Source organism: Sarcophilus harrisii, chromosome 4 (assembly GCF_902635505.1).
Source record: "Sarcophilus harrisii chromosome 4, mSarHar1.11, whole genome shotgun sequence".
Lineage (NCBI taxonomy): Eukaryota > Metazoa > Chordata > Mammalia > Dasyuromorphia > Dasyuridae > Sarcophilus > Sarcophilus harrisii.
In genome coordinates this window covers 455,703,313-455,723,738 of record NC_045429.1, presented here as the reverse complement: position 1 = coordinate 455,723,738, position 20,426 = coordinate 455,703,313, and the positions used below count along the sequence as shown (strand labels likewise).

Below are 20,426 nucleotides of genomic sequence, written 5' to 3'. Positions count from 1 at the left end.
GTGTGTCTGTGAGTGCGTGTGCCGGTGAGAGAGCTGGCTTCCGCCTCGTTTTCTGCTAGGGTTGCCCCACCCCCGTTCTAGGAGCGTCATCAATGAGAATCCCTGGTTTCCGAGCCCCCGCGTCCGCTCCGGCCGGAGCCCCGCCCACAGTGGGCTTGCTTGGGGGGAGGGGCGAGTGGGAAAGGTCAGGGGGGAGGGGGAGGGGCGGAGCCGATTCCCGCGGGCGGCTCTTCCCTTCCCTCGGACCCTGGACCTGGACCTGCACCGGGAGCACGCGCGCCCCCTAGACGCGGTCCAGGAGGGGGCCCTGCACCGCGGCCGCCGGAGTCAGCCGCCCGAGCCCCGGTTGGCAAATAGGGAAACGGAGGCACCGAGCCCAGAGACCACGGGTGCCCCGAGGGCCACTGAACAAGGAGGGGCCTTGCGCCCGGACCCTTTGGCTTCCCTTCGGGCTTCTCCCGCTGCACCAGCCACGCGTGTCCGCAGGGAAGAGCCCCCCGGGGGAGGCACGAGAAGCTTCAGTGGCAAGACGGATCCCCCCCCTCCGCCCCGCTCCACTTGGAAGCCTGAGGCTCCGCCCCACGGCCAGCTTGGGGCGGGGCTATGCGCCAGAAGGGCGGGGCTAAGAACGCGTCTTTCTCAGGCAACTGAGCCCTCCGCCGACCGTTGGAATAGATGGGGGCAGCCGCAAATTTGAATGGACCAATGAACCTCCGGCTCCTTCCGCGGGGGGCGGGATATCCACCGGTTCTACCCAATGGACCTACAGCACTCGCCCGAAGAGGCGGAGAGTGAGGCATTGCCAATGGCAGCGGCGGACCGGGAAGATGAGCCGCTCGGTTTCGCCCAATGGGGGCCGGTAGGGCGGGACCGAGCTTTCCGGGCCGGCTCCCGGGGCTCGGGCAGTCGCGGCGGGCCCAGCCGGCATGGCGGGCACCGGGGTCCGGCCGTGGCCGCGGCGGCAGCCGCGGGAACGACAGCAGCTGCAGCTTCGCTGGCAGCTCTTAAGCCAGCTGCAGGCCAACAACCGGAGGTTCGCCCACACCATGGGGGCTCTGGTGGCCAAGGTGAGTCTGGCCCTCCCCGTGGCTGCCGTGCCCTTCAGCCGCAGCGCTCGGTGCCCGCCCCGTGGAACCCTCGTGATCCCCCCACGCGTAGCCCCGGCGCTCCCTCGCGGGTCCGCTCCGAGCCCCTGTGGGACCGTGCGTGTCACCTGCGTGGGTGTCACCTCTCCAGGGCACCCCTGCCCCTGTGCGCGTCACGTGGTGCCTGCGTCCCACGGGCCCCCCGGGGGCGACTCTCCCGCACTGCTTCCTCCCCGCCTAATCCCTTCTCGAGGGGGCTCGGAGCCCCTGCCCCCTGGGGAGTCTCCCCACCCCGTGACTTCCCCCGGGATGCGCCTTTCTCGGTGCTCCCCCTTGTCTCCCCCGCTCCTCCCACCCCCTCCTGTGTTCCCTGATCGGTTTCCTCTCCTGCCTCCCAACTCCCCCAGGCTCCCTTCCCCCGCTGCAGTCCCCTCTTTAGATAACCTCTGTTTGGCACGGCAGCGGAGTCCGCCTGCGCCCGGGCAGGGTGCCAGAGGTGACATGGGGCACCGCGGCAGCGAGTCCGCGCCTGCGCCCTTGGGGCGGGGTGCCAGAGGTGACATGGGACACCTGGCAGCAGTCCGCGCCTGCGCCCTTGGGGCGGGGGTGCCAGAGGTGACATGGGGAGCACCGCGGCAGCGAGTCCGCGCCTGCGCCCTTGGGGCGGGGTGCCAGAGGTGAATGGAGCACTGGGCGAGTCTAGCTGGCGGTGCGAGGTGATGGAGCACGCGGCAGCATCGCGCCTGCGCCCTTGGGGCGGGGTGCCAGAGGTGACATGGGGAGCACCGCGGCAGCGAGTCCGCGCCTGCGCCCTTGGGGCGGGGTGCCAGAGGTGACATGGGGAGCACCGCGGCAGCGAGTCCGCGCCTGCGCCCTTGGGGCGGGGTGTGAGAGGTGACATGGGGAGCACCGCGGCAGCGAGTCCGCGCCTGCGCCCTTGGGGCGGGGTGTGAGAGGTGACATGGGGAGCACCGCGGCAGCGAGTCCGCGCCTGCGCCCTTGGGGCGGGGGTGCCAGAGGTGACATCGGGGAGCGAAGCCGCCTGGGCCTGTGGCCGTGGGCCGCGGAGGAGGGTCTGGCGGGCGGGGGGAGGAGGCTGGCGCCGCGGGCCGGGCCGGGGTCTGAGAGTGTGTCTCCCCCGCAGTACGACCGGCCCTTTAAAGAAGACAAGCTGGTGCACATCGCCACGCTAACCTACCAGTCGGAAGTCGGTAAGTGGGGGCTTTCGGGGGGGGCGATTGCGTGTCCAAAGCAGACGCTGGGGGTGCGGGAAGCGGCGCTTGGAAACACGGCGCGGGCTTCCTCTCTCCCAGCGGGTCCCCCTGGCCGAGCCCCCCGCGCCTCCTTCCCTGCGCCTTTCTGGGGCTCGCGGGGGTTTGCAGGCCCGGGCCGGGGGGCCCACGGTCTCCTGCGGGATAGAAGCAGCCAATGGAAGGGGCGCTTTCTGATTGTCCGTTTGTTCTGTCTGTGGAGCTGGGATCTCTGGGAGACAGCGTGGCCCCCGACCTTCTTTTACAGCTCGGTATCCATGGGGAAGGGGGACAGCGGATCTTGAAGAAAATCAGTGTGAGAAAGAAAGGCAGTAATGGGGCAGCTGCCCGACCCGGGCATCAGGACAGGGGCCAGCGGTCAGGGGAGCCGAGCTTCAGGGGAGGGTGGAAAAGGGGGCGCATTTCAGAATGAGGGGGAGGGCACGGCCTGTCCAAAGGAATGGAGGTGGGAGATAAATAGCGCATTTGAGGAGTCGGCTGTGGGGGAGGGGGAGGACAGTGATGGCCAGTGAGCCCAGCAAGGGCACCCGGAGCCAGCTGATGAAGGGTTTGTAAGGTCAAAAGAGAGGCAAGAGAAAGCCCCTCCCAGACGGGTGGAGGATGGACTGGGGGGAGGGAGCCTGGTTAGGAGGCTGTTGGCTAGTCCAGGCAAGAAGGGAGAAGGGCCTGAATGGGGGGGAGGGGGGAGGGGAAGTAAGGGGGGAGCTCTAGAGAGAGATGGTGAAGGTCCAGTTGGCAAGACTCAGCCTCTGGGAGGCTCTCTGCCAAGAAGGGAACCCGCATCCCTGGAAGCACAATTGTGCCATCAAGAGAAAGGGCCAAGTTAGGAAGGAGAGAAAATGTGGGGAGCAAGAGCCCTGCACTCCCACTCTGAGCTTGGGCAACTTCCCCGGGTCCCACTTTCCCCCTCTGTAAGAGGAGAGAGGATGAGGTTAGAGGAGATGACTGCAAAGTCCCCTCTAGATCCTCACCCTAACCAGTCCTGTTTTGGGCACTTGCACATGGGGCTGGAGATGTAGACCAGGGCCAAAGGAGACTTGGTCTCCAGGCTCCTCGTAGCCTCTGGCTACGGGAACCACAAATGCAGCAATAAAATACTGTTTACCAAAATAGACATAAATTATTGGAGAATATTAGCTATCCCTGATTAGACTGGGCCAATATAGTAAAAATGACATTAGAACCTAAATTTATTTATTTGGTACCATTCCAACCAAACTCCCAAAGGGTTACTATATAACAGAAACTATAACAATATATCTGCGAAAAAATAGACCAGGAATTTCAAAGGATATCATTTTTAAAGGTAGGAAGGAAGGAGGCTGAGCAATAATAGATTGCAAACTGCAATGATGAGCAAAAGCGTTTTGGTGTTTAAAGGGAAAAAAACCACCAGTGGAACAGATTGCATGTAGTATCGCAAATAGCAAGGCTTACTGTTTGATAAACTGATGAAAACTGGGAAAACAGAAAAGCAGGTAGAAATCAGGTTTAGATGAGGCAGTTGGGATTAAGTAACTTGCTCAGAGTCACACAGCCAGGAAATATTAAGTGTCTGAGGCCAGATTTGAACTCTGATTCACTAATAACAGTATGGACAAGACAGACAAGCTCTGAAATCCTTAGGAGTTCTGATGAACTCAGGAGCAACCACAGTGATGGAGACACCGGCTCTGCGCCACCTAAGGGGGAGACTTATCAACATACAGAATGGGGACACATTCGTTTTTGGACAAGGTTCAGTGTGTTTTGCTTGACCCTGTACATTCTCAGTTTTGTTTTCTACTTGGGAAGAGGAGTTTGAGAGGAGAAGGGCAGGCAGTAGTATTGTCCGAAAGAAATCAGAGTCATTTGGATACTTTAAATGAAGCCCAGAAGCAAAGAGGTGCTGCTAGAGGGATGAGCAGGAGAGCTGTGAAAAGGTCCCACAGTTAAATAAAGGAACTTATTCCAAGGGCAAGTTGGGGGGAGGATTTGCATTGAATCCTCGTATACTCTACTTTGTACATGGGAATAAATGAGGGTTTTGTTTCCTGTTCAAAATTCTTAGATGGGTTTTTGGTTTTGTTTTTGAAGAAATAGGGGCAGCTGGATGCCACAGTTGATAGAGTGCCACCCCTAGAATCACAACCAGAGTTCAAATCCAGCCTCAGATACTTAACTAGCTGTGTGATGGGGAGATAGGTTTTCTTCAATGTTTTCCTGAGATCTTATTACAGAACTTCCTTTTCTCTCATTGATCTGGAACTGAAAGCCTTTTAACTTGTTGGTCAGCTCCTTCCTTCCTCCCTCCCTCCCTCCCTCCCTCCCTCCCTTCCTTCCTTCCTTCCTTCCTTCCCTTCCCTTCCCTCCTTCCCTCCCTCCCTTCTCCCCTCCCTCCCTCCCTCCCTTCCTTCCTCACTCCCCTCCCTCCCATCCTCCCTCCCTCCCTCCCTTCCTTCCTCCCTCCTTCCCTCACTCCCCTCCCTCCCTTCCTCCCTTCCCTCCCTCTCTCCCTTCCTCCCTTCCTTCCTTCCTTCCCTTCCTTTCTCCCTCCCTCCCTTTTTCCTTTTCTTCTTTAAATAACATCCCCCCATATTATACATAGATACAGTTTTTAGCATTCATTTTTACGAAATTTTGAGTTCCAAATTTTTCTCCCTCCTCTGTTCCTGAAATGGTAAGCAATTTAATATAGGTTATACATGTGCAATCACGTAAAATATGTTTTCATATAAATCAAGTTATGAAAGAAGAAACAGACTAAAAGAGGGGAAAAAAAACATGAAAAAACAAAGTGATACTTCAATCTTCATTCAGACTCCCATCAACTCTTTCTCTAAATGTAGATTCATGTATCATGAATCTTTTATAATTGTCTTGGATCATCATATTGCTGAGAAGAGCTGAGTCATTAATAACAGTTATTAGCATTGCAATACAGTTTTTACTATGTACAGGGCTTTTCTAGTTCTTTGCATCAGTTCATGCAAATCTTTCTAGGTTTTTCTGAAATATGCTCATCATTTCTTATTGCACAATAGTATTTCATTACATTCATATATTTGCTCATATACTTGAACATGACTTGTTTAGCCATTCCCCAATTGATGTGCATCTCCTCGATTTCCAGTTTTTTGCCTCTACATAAAGTCTGTGATTTTTTTTGTGTGTGTGGTCGCTGACTGGAGTTACTGGCATTTTTAAATAGATTCAATTTTGTGTTCGGACAAGGTGAAAATATACTAAGGATTTAAGTTGTGTTATTTATGTGCTAACTTTTTTTCTTTTCCAAGGACTGAAAGTATGGGGTGGAAAAAAAGTAACTAAAGAAATCTTCCGGAATATCCAGGTACTTAAACAAAATTCACAGCCAAAATGTCTTCTTAAGAAACGGCTCTGACATGCATGCTGATCATATGCTAAGTAACTTTTGCACCTGTTATAATCAACAAATAATCTTTCCAGGACTGAGGCAGTGGGAGAAGAGCTTCTCTGTGTTTGGAAGTAGTCTTAAGCTACCTTTTTAATTTTTCTAATCAAATTAACCACAGGTTTATCATTTTGTTTTTTTTTTTTTTTTTTTCATGAAACTTTTATTTATTGGTTCAGTTATTTTCACTTTGGTGCATATCTCCTTTGAGTTTCAGAATTTCTAATTTGGTATTTAGTTGGGAGGGTTTAATTTGTTTTTTTTCTAGCTTTTTTAGTTGTATGCCCAATTCATTGGTCTCCTTTTTCTCTGTTTTATTCATTGAAGTATTTACAGATATATAAACTTTTCCCTAAGAACTGCTTTGGCTGCATCCCATAAGTTTTGATATATTATTTCATTATTGTTATTCTCATGGATGAAATTATTGCTTGTTTCTATCTATGACTTGATGTTTGACTCGTTCATTCTTTAGGATTAGATTATTTAATTTCCAATTGGTTTTTAGTCTGTCTTTCCTTGGCCCTTTTTTGGATGTAATTTTTATTGCTTTATGATCTAAAAAAAGATGTGTTTACTATTTCTGCCTATCTGCAGTTGATTGTGAGGTTTTCACACAACCTCACACACAGTCTGACTTTCACACAGTCATTTTTTGTGTAAGTGCCATTTGCTTCTGGGAAGAAGATATATATACACCAGGGAATGGGACTGACAGCAGGGTCTCCCTCCCATCTGGTTGGTGGGATGTGCTTGTAAACAGCCTTAAAGCAATATGTGGCAGGGCTTCTTCCACCCTGGCTCCTGTCCAGACTGCTTTTTACTCCTCGCGTGCCCAGGATGCTCCATCCTTAACCCATGGACCCTTAACTGACCAGTGTTCTCCTATACCATTCTGCCACACTTGAAATTCAGCCTTTGCCTTAAATGTGGTCCCCAGTTGGCCTTGAAGACCTCAGACAACTCCACGCACAGGATAGTACGAGCTGGGCAGTTCTGTGCGTCCCCCCTGGCACTAAGGACTTAGCAGGCACCTGCTCCCCATGGCCTCCCTGTACAGGCTCCTTGTTGTCAGATAATAACATAACAGCTTGGGTTCTTCAGGTAGCTAATATTTTCCTATGTGAACAATATTGGAATGTTCCTGTTGTAATTATAAGTGCTACGTAAACATTATAATTGGGAGTTGTCTCCTGCAACAGGGCAGGGACTGTTGCATTTCTATCTGTCTGTCCAAAAAGGAGAGGATGATTGCCCTTTGGGCATAGTTCCAGATTGCTCCCCAGAATGGTGGGATCATTTCACAACTCTACCAACAATGCATTAGTGTCTCAGTTTTCTTCCTACATCCCCTCTAACATTTATCTTTTCCTGTCATCTTAGTCAATCTGAGATGTGTGAGGAGGTTTTTAATTTACACATAATTAATGATTTTAAAGTCAGTTCTTGCTGAGATTTTTAAGTGATACTTTTTTTTTTCTTTTTTTTTTTAAGATTTCCCTGGAGAAAGAAGGATATAGTATAGGTAACTTTATGGAAAGCACTTCCACAGGTAAGGCAATCCTCTCAACATTTTGAGTAAGCTTTGGGAAGTGCAAGAGCCCATGAATTCTCCTTAATTTAGATCTGAAGTGAGCTGAAGAGCAAAGATACTTACCTGTTTAGTAATAGATTTTCTGAATGTTAATCCATGATTTGGGAGGATTCTGGGAGCCATGTGTTTTGTGTTCTTATGTTATAAAACTTAGGTTTTCTAGAAAACAGGGAAAAACACTTAGCAAATTGGGGTCTTTTTAATACAAACAATCAGCATCTATTCTGTGTCAGAAATCCAAAGTTATATCCCCAAAGCCATTCTGGCTTTTCATCCCGCCTGAGGCAGCTGTTCCAAGAATGTCAGGCTTGTTCCCCAAACACGGCCACTCCTTGATTATCTGATCACCGAATAAAAAGGATTTTAAATGTGCTGCAGTTTATGGTACTCTGACATATATGGGCAGTGAACATTTCCACAGAAGATATATTTTCAGGAAATCATTTAGTCTTGCTGAATCATCACAATAGTCAACATCTATGCATCGCCTACTACGTGCTAAGCACTTTGCAAATATTAGTTTTTTATGCTCTTCACAAACACCCTTTAAGGGGGAAGTACTATTTTTATCCCCATTTTACAGATAAGAAAATTGAGGCAGACAGAAGTTAAGTAATTTGCTTAGGGTCACCCAGAGAGTAAGTGACTGGAGTGGGATTTGAATTTCTGGCCTTGCTGAAGCTAATTAAATGTAATTTTTATTTTGTAACAGCTCTCCAGATAGGGTCCCACTTGCTATTACTGTCCCTGAGATTATTCTAACTTTGATTGTTAATTTTGAAACTGTTGTATTCCCTTTTAAGTAGACATTTTTTAGGGTACTTACAGCTAAAAATTTGGAGTCGACTAACAAGAGGAATTGCTATAAACTAAAATCCACTTGCTTTATCACTTGATAAATAGATGGTTTTGATTTTACCCCAAGTGTCTGGATCGATACTTTTGGTTTGCTTGTGTCTTAAGGATTAGCATGTTTGTGAAGCAGCTAGTCAGTGTTTGGAAAAGTTTTAACGTGGCTTTGGAATAATTAAAAACTGATCTGGAACGCAAATAGTCCATTTTTTTTTTTTTAGATGTCATAAGCAGTGGAGTTGATGCAACTTTGGTTCAAAGCAATGATACCAGCTTGTGGGTAAGGACCAGCTTTCTTTGGTTTTTCTAGAATGAGGTAAGGTTAGGGCTGGAGAAAAGGGGGTCTGCGTGAATATTGCAGATACTGGAAGCTAGCTCTCAGCCCACTGGGCCACCCCCCCTCACCCCCCCTGCCCCAGTCCAGCTCTCCCCTTTTTCCTATTCTTATCCCCAAAGCCGTTCTGGCTTTTCATCCCACCTGAGGCAGCTGTTTCAAGAACGTCAGGCTTGTTCCTCAAAAACGGCCACTCCTTGATTATCTGATCACCGAATAGAAAGGATTTTAAATGTGCTGCAGTTTATGGTACTCTGACAGTTTGATACAGGGTTTTCCCATCTTGACTTGAGGTTCTGTTGGTGTGGGACATCCCTGGGAGGAATCTCCCTCTACTAGAGCATGAATGAAAAGACATTTCTTGTTGAGTACTTGCCGTGTGCCAAGGGCTGCTCATTCTTAGGCCAAAGGGAAGACCAGCCTGGCCTCCAAGTTCCCCAGATGATGAGAGGTCTATAGAAGACCCTTTGCAGAAGTGATGCCATCGTGATAGATTATGACTCTAGAATTAGTGGGCATGGGGATGGTGGGTGGGGGCCAGGCTGGGGACACCTGCCGGGATTGGTCTCTAGCCCAGGCAGCAAGGTTCCTGGAATAGAGGTTGCAGTGAGTGAACCATGCCCCGGGAGCGGACTCATCTGGCCCTGAAAGGAAAGGCGGCCATTCTTGGGGCCATTCTAAGAGGTTCACCCTCTGGCCCTTCAGTGGAAAGAGTCTTCCTCAATGAGTCATGGAGTTGAGTAGACCGAGCATATAAGAGGTTTTTGAATACTGAATCCCCCAATTCCTTTTTTTTTTGGTCTTAGAATGAAGGCTTCAGTCTTGAAAGTCGTCCAGAAAGTGACTTAGACAAGAAAAAAATGACCCGAGTGGACGTGATCCTGGAAGATGACCATCCCAGGCTGATTATGGTGATTCTTTTTATGGATGCTGTTACTGATATACTTTGTGTTTTATATTCCCGGCATTTTCCAAGTTATTCTTCCCCGCTCTACCTCTTCTATCCCTTTTATAACACACAATGAAAACTTTAAAAAAAAACAAAACAAAACTCAGTTTCCTCCTCAGAGAAAGTACAGAGAAGTACAGGGATCCTCCCCAGCCCCGAGTTCTCCCAGGAGGTGAGGGCCCGGTCCCAGCATCTCCCTTGTATCTCACAGATTATTTCCCGTACGCTCTGTTTGCCTTGTGATGGTGTTCTGCTGGTGTGACCCCTCACCTCGCAGCAGCACGCCAGAGGCTCCTGGGGCTTTTCTCTGGTCCTCCTCACAGTCACTGCTCTCAGTGTCCCTCGGGGTAATGCTGTCCTGGAAGGGGCCGTCAAGGCCGGGCATGGTGACTGCCCGCGGTCATACAAAGAACTCTGCCCACGAAGGACACTTGGCAGTCCTGGGAGGGTTTGGTCTGGATAGATCACTCCTGCCCTTGTTAAGAGTGTCTGTTGACCCCAGGAAGTGGAAGGGACAGCAGGAGAACTTGACTCCATCAGAGGAAAAACTTGGACGCAAACGTGATGGTCTAAGAGTAGAGTGCCCACTGTGGGGGGCTCCGTGGTGCTGTGAGCTTTGATCTCCCGCGATTCCAAGCCTGGGGCGGGATGCCAGCCATGACAGTCATTGGAGGCTCAGGGGCTCTAGGGGCCCCTCATAGCACCTTCCAGACAAGGGCCAACCCCTGGGGCTGCTCCCACCGCACTGACCTGAAGGCCCGGGCTGTGGTTTTAAATTCTGACTTTTGATTTTCTTTCCAGTTTGACAGTTTCAACAAGAGGAAGAACCCCATGATCCTTTCGGCCAAAGAGAGTTCTAAAGCGTCACTTGGTGAGTGATCCAGACAGCTGGTGAGGTTTATGGTTTTCTTTTGGACCTCCTAAGCTAGACGACCCTGTGGAACCAGTCTTGGGGTTCCTTTGTGAGGGCCCCTAGGAGTCTCTTCCCCCTCCCACCCCGTATTGCTACCTTCTGGGCCAGGGGGTGGGAACATGCTTCTCAGTGCCCACACCTTTGGCCTGGGGCTTTTGAACTGACACAGGTGCAGCCTTGGCTAGAGGCTGCAAGAAGAAAGAAAAATCTGTGGTGGGCGAGCCGGGCACTCTCTCTGTGCGGGCAACCCACCCAAACTGACTTTTAAAGGCTCTTCAGAACCACAGGGTTTTCCATTGGGGCCACTGAGTGGTGTGAAACAGGGTGCAGAGTGCTGCTCTTAGCTTTGCAGGGCACTGTGACGGCCCCCCAAGTCGGCATCAGCAGCCAGTCTCCTGGGGAGGATCCCCTTCGCCTGCCCCTTGGGCCGCCGTCCCAGCGTGGCCCCGACGTGTCTCAGCGCCTGCCAGCGCCCTCTGGGGGCCACGCTGGGACGTGGCTCTGGTACATAGAAAGGTTTCTCTCTCCATCTGCTCTGGTCTCTGTTTGTTCCCAGATTCCAGCAGTATTGGCCCCCAGAAGGATGACGAACTTTCAGTTACGCCGACTTCGCCCCTCCGATGTCCCCACGGTGCCGGGGGCGTGGCCGTGTGCCCCAACGAGAGCTTATTGGCCTGGAGGGCCCGGAGGCTGAGCGGCTACATGGGGGATGTGATGTGGGGCGATGAGGAGCGGGAGCTCACCCTGAGTGACGTCTATGCGGAGATGCTGTGTTCCCTGAGTAAGTGTTTGCCTTCTCAGAAGGTGGGCCTCGTATCTACAAATAAGTACATTTCCAAAGGCTGGTTCCTGAAGAAGAGGAGGCTTAGCGTCACCCTGACCATGGAAAGCAGTTTTTTCAACATCAGTCGCAAGTTCCGGATTGTCCCAGGGGAGACGAGGCAGAACTTTTTACCCTCCGTGGAGCCGGACGCCGCTGTCAAGGCCGCCGACCTCGCCTGCTCCCAAAGCGCTGCTTCCCCGCTGGGTCTGAGGGGGGCTCTGCACAAGCTCTCCATCCGGGAGTCTCCTTCCAGGACTATGGAGGTGAGCCAAGCTGGCCCCCCTCCCTGCCGGAGCCCTCCAAGGACCCCCACCTTGTCTCTGCCCCCAGTTCTGACAAGTGCAAGGGAGTGGCGCTGCCCTCCTGGGGCTCCTGCCAGGGATGGGGTATGGCAAAAAGGGGGCCTCTCCAGGTCACTGGGGCCACCAAAGCCGCTTCAGACACCCACGAACGCTTCCTGGTCCCGGGAAAGACTTTGTCAAGAGCGCTCGGCTTCCGATGGCCCCAGCCTGCGCCCAAAGCCGGGCTTTCCCAGAGAAAAAGCTGCAAAGGCAAGAAAGGCCCTGCCTTTTGGCCTGGAGCAAGCACCCTGCAAAGGCCCAGATCCAATCGATTCCATGTTTGACATGTACTCCCAGGATACAGCTCACTGGGCCCAGGAGCTTTTGTTCCTTAAGAAATCCAGGCAGAAGCCAAAAGAGCCAAATCAGAGCAAACTTGGGGACTCTCTGCCAGGGTTCAGCCACAGCGCTGGTTCTCAGGAACCCCAGAAGGCAGCCTCCCCCCAGAGCAGCACCAGGAACTCCTCATGTGGGACAGTCTCCCCGCTCCGGAACGTAGCCTCCCCCCGGAGCAGTACCAGGAACTTCCTGTGTGGGACCATCAACCCGCTCCGCAACGTAGCCTCCCCCCGGAGCAGCACCAGAAACTCCCCGTGTGGGACAGTCACCCCGCTCCACTGCACAGCCTCCCCCCAGAGTAGCACCAGGAACTCCCCATGTGGGACCGTCACCCCACTCCGCAACACAGCCTCCCCCCAGAGCAGCACTAGAAACTCCCCATGTGGGACAGTCACCCCACTTCGTAACGCAGCCTCCCCCCAGAGCAGTACCAGGAAACTCCCCATGTGGGACAGTTACCCCACTTCGCAACGCAGCCTCCCCCCAGAGCAGCACCAGGAACTCCCCATGTGGGACAATCACCCTGCTCCGCAACGTAGCCTCCCCTCGGAGCAGCACCAGGAACTCCCCATGTGGGACAGTCGCCCCATTCCGCAATGTAGCCTCCCCTTGGAGCAGCACCAGGAACTCTCCATGTGAGACAGTCACCCCGCTCTGCAACGTAGCCTCCCCTCGGAGCAGCACCAAGAACTCCCCATGTGGGACAGTCGCCCCGCTCCACAGCACGGCCTCACTCAGGGCCACCTCAAAAGAAGACTTTGTTTCACCTCCCAAAAGACGGAAGTTGTCAAGCTTCCAGACGTGGGATTGCTTCAGCTCTTCAAAGATGGAAGATAAGGTGTAGGTATTTTTAAAAAGTAATTGTTATTGCCATAAAGGGTACTTGTGAAAAGGAATGGCCCCAAAGGATCTAGGTCTCCATGGGCACTTTATACTTAAATCAAAAAAAATTAACGGCCCTAAAAGCACGTGTGTATATCTGAGATGGCAGAAGCAGACTGGTGTCATGGACCCAGAACCTGGCTTCCACAGCCTGGCTTTGCCACTCATTCCCTAGACAACCTTGACAACCCATTCATTTCTGGGACTCAGTTTCTCTAACTGTCACATGATGGGTCCCTTTTAGCCCTTTGATGCATTTAAAAGCTCCTGGAAGTCAAAGTTGGTCCACAATGAAGAATTTGAACTTCCCCCACCTGGTTTTGACCTCCCGGTCCTTGATCTTATTCCTCCATCTCTGGTCATTCTCCTGGATCCTCTCAAGGATTCTGCTGCCCTGCATCGGGTGCTGCTCCTAGCTTCTTCTAGCCTCCAAGTCGATTCCCCACTCCCAGAGACCCGAGGCTTTCCACCGGGTTCCCTTCTTTTCTCTCTAAGCTAGAGTTTCAGTCATTGGCTATGAAGTTGTGTCCCAGATCCCCATCTCTAGTCCCACCAACCTTTAAAAGGACATACCCAACTGGATGTCCTTAACTTGTCGAAAGCCGCATCTGTTATCATCCTCTCCACCCCTAAAACTTAGTCAAAGAAAACAAATATGAATACTTGATTCTCCTTTTCACCTACGATTCTATCAGAAATAATATTGTTCAGTTAAGCATTCTAAATCTAAGCATTCTGTGGATATCCCTCTACTCCAAGACAAGTTGAAGTAAGATAGGAATCTTTTAAATTTTTAATAGTATTTTATTTTTCTAAATATATATAAAGATAGTGTTTAATTTTCATTTTGTAAGATTTTGTCTTCCAAATTTTTCTCCCTCCCCAAGATAGCAAGCAATGTGAGGTAGTTTAAATATGTGCAATTCTTATAAACGTTTTTCCGTATTTGTCATGTTGGACAAGAAAAACCCGACCAAAAGGGGAAAAAACATAAGAAAGAAACAAAGAAAAACGTAAAAATATTCTGCTTGGATCCACATTCAGTGTCCGTGGTTCGCTCTCTCGATGCGGATGGCATTTTCCATCCCAAGTCTATTGGAAGTGCTTTGAATTGTTGCAAATAATCGAGTCCCATCGCAGTTGATCATCATAGAATCTTCTTGTTGCCTTGTACAGTGATCTCTTGGTTCTGCTCGCTTCACTTAATATCAGTTCACGTGAGTCTCTCCAAGGTTTTCTGAAGTCAGCCTGCTCATTATATCTTGTAGAACAATAATATTCCATTACTTTCACTTATCACAACTTATTCAGCCATTGTCCAACTGATGGGCATCCATTCCTTTTCCAATTCTTTGCACCCCAAAAAGGACTGCTACAAACATTTTTGCACATGTGGCTTCTTTCCCCTCTTTAATGATCTCTGAGGTAACAGGCCCAGTAGTGACGCTGCTGGATCAAAGGGGATGCACAGTTATATGGCCCTTTGGGCCTAGGACCGAATTGCTCTCCAGAATGATGGATCATTTCACAACTCCAACAACCAATTAGTGTCCTACTTTTCCCACATCCCTTTCAACATTTATTGTTATTTTTAAGTTAGGAATCTTGAAGGAAGAAGAAGAAAAAACTGGACTATGCAAAAGTCCAATTTGTAGTTAACATTCCAGAATAGCCAGAGCATGTTCACTTCTAGGCTTGGGAAAGGCAATGAGCTAAACGAGAACAGAGGACTTTGTTCATCGTAGTTTGTTCCCTCAATCTATATCTCAAAAGACCTTTTGTCTTGATGAACCTCATCTTTGAAGGGAGACGTGGAGAAAGGCTGAATCTGGAAAGGTCTTTTGGACTGGAGAAATGTCATTTCTTCATTCATTTCTTCATTCACTTCCCCATTTCTGTGGAGGGGACGAATGTTTTCTGTTCATCCAGGCTCTCCAGCTAAGAATCTTCTTCGACTCCTCAGTTGTCCAAGCCTCATGTTCCAACCATGGCAAGTCTTGGTTCTGTTTACATAATTTATATATATATATATATATATTATATATAGTACATCCATCCATTGCCTTCTCTCCTTTCCCAAGGCTTCTGCTTGAACTCAGCTCTTCATCTCTTCTCCCTGGGAAGAGCTTCTTCTCCCTGGTGACTCTCTGAATCGCCCTCTATTTTCTCTTCCCTTATTACCACGCTGGTAATTCTTTCCTTAGGATTCTCGGCATATCATCCAGGGCCTTTTCCGTGGCTGACATTTCATGATGTGTTTCGGACAGACTCTGTTGCGTGTGATGAGTTTAAGCCTTTCCCTGCCGTCATGGGCTGTAGCAAAGAGTTCATTATCGGGCTTTCTTCTTGGTGCTTGGTCTGCAAGTCTTTGCTCATACCTTGTCCACCTTGGTGTGGCACCTGCCGGACTTTGGGCTAGATCGCTTGCATGGCACTCCAGGGCAAAGAAAAGCCATTCAGATAAAGACTTTTTTTTACTCATTTTTGTCATGGTGGAAAATATCCTTAGCTCCCTACTCCTCCCCAAGCCCACTGTTACTGTATAATGAAGGATTGACTGAGAAGGGGAGAGGGGAGACAACTAAACATATCTTTTTTTTCCCCACTTAATAGTATTTCATTTTTTCCTAATTATATGTAAAGATAGTTTTCAGCATTCATTTTTGAAAGATTTTGAGTTCCAAATTTTTTTTCTTGCTCCCTAAATTCCCCCTCTGCAAGAAAGCAAGCAAATTGAAAGAGGTTATATAGCTACAATCATTTTAAAAGTTATTTCCAGGGGCAGCTAGGGGGCGCAGTGGAGAGAGCACCAGCCCTGAGGTCAGGAGGACCCGAGTTCAAATTTGACCTCAAACACTTAACATGCTCTAGCTGTGTGACCCAGGGCAAGTCACTTAACCTCAACTGCCTTAACAAAAAAAAAAAAAAAAATATATATATATATATATATATATATATATATATATTTCCCATGTTAGTCGTGTTGTGAAAGAAAAATCAGAAAAGGGAAAAACCATAAGAAAGAAAAAACAGGCAAAAGAAAGGTGACAGTAGTATGCTTTGATCTGCATTCAGTCGCTATAAACTTTGACTAAATAGTCAAATAGTTTGAATGCAGATGGCACTTTCCTTCCCAAGTTTATTGGAATTGTCTTGGATCCCTGCTCATCACACAATCTTGTTGTTGCCGTATACAATAATCTGGTTCTGGTCATTTCCCTCAGTATCAGTTCCTGTAAGTCTCTCTGGCCTCTCTGAAATCCTCCTGCTGCTCGTTTCTAATACAGTAACAATATTCCATAACATTCATATACTGTAACTTACTCAGCCATTCCCCAGCTGTGGGCATCCACTCGGTTTCCAGTTTTTTGCCACAAAAAGGGCCTCCACGAACACTTTGGCACGTGTGGGTCCTTTTCAGAGAATCATTTTCACCAGTGCCCGCTTGCCATCATCAGGGCTTACTGCCAGGTTTGGGAGGGAGGGAGGGACCAGTCGATTTGGAACCCACACATTAAGTCACTTGACTTATTTGTTCTCAGGTCACATAGTAAACTGCCAAGCTGGCTGGTTTCCAGTTCTGTGCTAATTTTTTTTGCCTTTCTGTGCTTATGGAAGCAAAAAAAGAGAAACCAATGGGAGAGCTGCAGAGCTGACCTTTTAGATGTTAGAATCCTTACAAAGTGATAAGTCGGTTGCCTAATTTAGCATGGTACTTAGCAAATTCTCTAGCTCACTAATGTATTTAAGTACTCATTGGAGTTCACACTTTTGGGAGATTCGCAAGTCAGTATTCAGTATGAGATTCACAAGTCAGAAACCCACAATCCCTATCTTTCAGTGGAGAAGCGAAGGAGGAGAGCCAGCCACCATGCTGGTGTGAGATGGAATTAATGAATCTGGTTCCACCCCGGAGAGTGGGCTTCTTCTGAACTGACTCACTTGACTAACTCAGTTTCTTTTTATGCTCTTTTAGAGGTGTGAATTCAAAGGTTGACTCCTCCTCTGGGAGAATGCCTAAATTAGGCAACTGACTTATCACTTTGTAAGGATTCTAATATTTAACAGCGTTAAGGAAGTTTACATTTCACCAGAGGCCTCGGCAGTTATGGGCTGTCAGATAGCAAATGAGTTAACTCAAAAAGAGCTTTCGCAATCCTCTCCTGCTCTGTCAATGTGGGCTGTTACTATTTGCAGCTCTAGTACCTTGCACAGTGTCTAGCACACAGTAGGGCTTCATAAGTACTTGTCAATTCCTTCCACCTTTTGGTGAGCTCTTAACTTTCTTTTATTCCAAGCAAACCAAGGCCAAGGTGCAAGTTATTCTCAAAGGCAAATTTTTTAATTCTTTGTATCCTCAGCCCTAATTCCAGTGTCATGTGACTCCACGGGAGCCTGAGTACCGGTACATGTTTCCCATATTCCTCTCTATCCTATCAATATTTTCCCGTTTGGGATAATTGTGTCAGGAGAGAACGCGGAAACTATAGAGATCTGGCCGCATTCGGATTATTTTAAAATCACAATAGTCTTTGCCTTTACCATAGAAGGGATCATAGTAGGAAATCATTACATGTTTGGAGACAGAAGAGGAGGTAAAGTGAGGAGAGCTGTTTGTTGCTCTGTTGCCCAGACTACGCTGGGTGCCCTTGGTTAAGTATGTTGAGTTCATTAGCAGTTATGTCGGTTCTTCCCAATACCGTCCGTATTTCCACCTCCCTGCCAAATCCCTCTTAGCCATTAGCTTAATTGAAAGGGCCTTGGCTGGCTCGATTTTACAAGGATTTGGGCTCGAGCCATCACATTCTTATGTGAGGTTTTCCTGGCAGAGAAACTGGAAGGGTGTGCCATTTCCTTCCCCAGCTCATTTGACAGATGGGGAAACTGAGGCAAACAGGGTGACATGACTTGCCCAAGGTCACACAGTCAGTTTCTGAGGCAGGGTTTGAGCTCGGGGCTTTCTCAGTCCACACCTGGTCCTAGCTGCCATGTTCCCTTTTAGGTACAGAATAACAATCACTCTCCCTGTTCCCTGCAAAGGGGATGATTACCCCTCACTTAGATCCCTCCCTCCAAATGCAGGTTACACAAAACAGCCCCGATTCATGAGCACGTGCCTTCCCCAGAGCCTGTAGGGAGCAGAGCTTGGGTAGGTGGGAGTAGTCGGGGGGGTGCCCAGGCAGAGCGGGTTCTGGAGGGAGAGGAGGACCTGGCCCAGGGTCCGTCTCCTCTTAGCCCTCTCTAGGGTTGCCAGGGCCAGCTGTCCAAGGACACGCTGCCAGGCCTCCCACCCGCTTGTCCTCCCGTCTGTCTCCCAGCAGTCTCGCCAAATCCGAAGAAATCTCTTCTCGCTTGCCCAGCCTGGCATGTAGCATCAGCGGGCTGCCCTTTGGGAAGCACCTGGCGTGGAGGCCTGGGGGAGTCGGGCAGCGGGCCCGCACTGACGTCTGACGGGTGATGGCGTTTCATGGCTGCTCACCTTTGTTAACAGGGCCCCAGATAGCCAGGGCTTGCCCACTGACCCAGGGGAGTCTCCTGCTAGAAGGTTGAGAAGCTCCAGGGTGTCCGGTACCCAGCCATTGTGCCAAGGAGTCGTCTGTGGGAACTCGGCCAAGGAACAGGTACTAAAGAGAGAAATCTTCCTGCTGTGTCTGTCTGTCTGCGTGACTGTGACTGTGTGTCTATCTGCTCTGCTAGCCGTGGCTGACATCCTCAGGCTTGGCTTTCTCCCCGCTTCCCTTTGGGGGGGTGAGGTCTTCCCCTGACACCTTCCTCTTCCCACACCGTGCTTCCCCACGTGCTCCTGCCTTGGTTGGAGCCTTTCCTTTCCCCGTCCCTTCATTTTGCTGACGTCCCCCTCCCAATCCCTGTCCTGCAGGAAGGGGGCCACGGTTGGAGACTAGGGAGCTATATCTCTTGGGCTTTCCTCCGTCCCTGGCCTTCATGTCTGGTGGTCTGGGACAAGGACTGCAGGCTCAGGGTTTGAAGCTGCCTCTGAGCAGGGCCTCCTGCCTCTGTGGATCTCCTGTCTCTGCGGGCCTCCTGTCTCTGCGGACCTCCTGTCTCTGTGGATCTTCTGTCTCTGCTGGCCTCCTGTCTCTGTGGGCCTCCTGTCTCTGCGGATCTCCTATCTCTGCGGATCTCCTGTCTCTGCGGATCTCCTGTCTCTGCGGATCTCCTGTCTCTGAGGGCCTTCTGTCTCTGCGGGCCTCCTGTCTCTGCGGATCTCTTATCTCTGCGGATCTCCTGTCTCTGTGGGCCTCCTGTCTCTGCGGGCCTCCTGTCTCTGGGCCTCCTGTCTCTGCGGGCCTCCTGTCTCTGCGGGCCTCCTGTCTCTGCGGGCCTCCTGTCTCTGCGGGCCTCCTGTCTCTGCGGGCCTCCTGTCTCTGCGGGCCTCCTGTCTCTGTGGATCTTCTGTCTCTGCTGGCCTCCTGTCTCTGCGGGCCTCCTGTCTCTGTGGGCCTCCTGTCTCTGCGGATCTCCTGTCTCTGAGGGCCTCCTGTCTCTGAGGGCCTCCTGTCTCTGAGGGCCTCCTGTCTCTGCTGGCCTCCTGTCTCTGTGGGCCTCCTGTCTCTGCTGGCCTCCTGTCCCTGCTGGTCTCCTGTCTCTGTGGATCTCCTGTCTCTGTGGATCTCCTGTCTCTGCGGGCCTCCTGTCTCTGTGGGCCTCCTGTCTCTGCTGGCCTTCTGGCTCTATGGGCCTCCTGTCTCTGTGGGCCTCCTGTCTCTGCGGATCTCCTGTCGCTGGCCTCCTGCTTCTGTGGGCCTCCTGCCTCTGCGGGCTTCCTGTCTCTGCTGGCCTCCTGTCTCTGCGGATCTCCTATCTCTGTGGATCTCCTGTCTCTGTGGGCCTCCTGTCTCTGCGGATCTCCTATCTCTGCGGATCTCCTGTCTCTGCAGGCCTCCTGTCTCTGTGGATCTCCTGTGTCTGTGGGCCTCCTGTCTCTGCGGATCTCCTGCCTCTGCTGGCCTCCTGTCTCTGTGGTCCTCCTGCCTCTCCAGGCCTCCTGTCTCTGCTGACCTTCTGGCTCTGTGGGCTTCCTGCCTCTCTGGGCCTCCTGTCTCTGCTGGCCTTCTGGCTCTGTGGACCTTCTACCTCTGTGGACCTTCTGTCTCTCCAGGCCTCCTACCTCTGTGGGGTTCCTGTCTCTGCTGGCCTTCTGACTCTATGGGCCTCCTGTCTCTCTGCACTCCTGTCTCTGCTGGCCTTCTGGCTCTATGGGCCTCCTGTGTCTGTGGGCCTCCTGTCTCTGCGGATCTCTTATCTCTGCGGATCTCCTGTCTCTGCAGGCCTCCTGTCTCTGTGGATCTCCTGTGTCTGTGGGCCTCCTGTCTCTGTGGGCCTCCTGTCTCTGTGGTCCTCCTGCCCCTGCTGGCCTCCTGCCTCTGCTGGCCTCCTGTCTCTGTGGTCCTCCTGCCTCTCCAGGCCTTCTGGCTCTGTGGGCTTCCTGCCTCTCTGGGCCTCCTGTCTCTGCTGGCCTTCTGGCTCTGTGGACCTTCTACCTCTGTGGACCTTCTGTCTCTCCAGGCCTCCTACCTCTGTGGGGTTCCTGTCTCTGCTGGCCTTCTGACTCTATGGGCCTCCTGCCTCTCTGCACTCCTGTCTCTGCGGATCTCCTGTCTCTGCTGGCC

General features: G+C 50.9%; 1 protein-coding gene across 1 annotated transcript; it reads left to right on the top strand.

Moving 5' to 3' along the window:
* Positions 1-236: 236 nt before the first annotated feature.
* Positions 237-18,889, top strand: HJURP (Holliday junction recognition protein). Its single transcript, XM_031968158.1, is given in 11 exon segments — positions 237-1,067; positions 2,230-2,296; positions 5,632-5,687; positions 7,263-7,320; positions 8,436-8,494; positions 9,355-9,459; positions 10,299-10,368; positions 10,967-12,563; positions 12,565-12,753; positions 18,287-18,416; positions 18,674-18,889. Coding segments are annotated over 11 exon segments (2,580 nt in total). The 5' UTR covers positions 237-926; the 3' UTR covers positions 18,782-18,889.
* Positions 18,890-20,426: the final 1,537 nt, after the last annotated feature.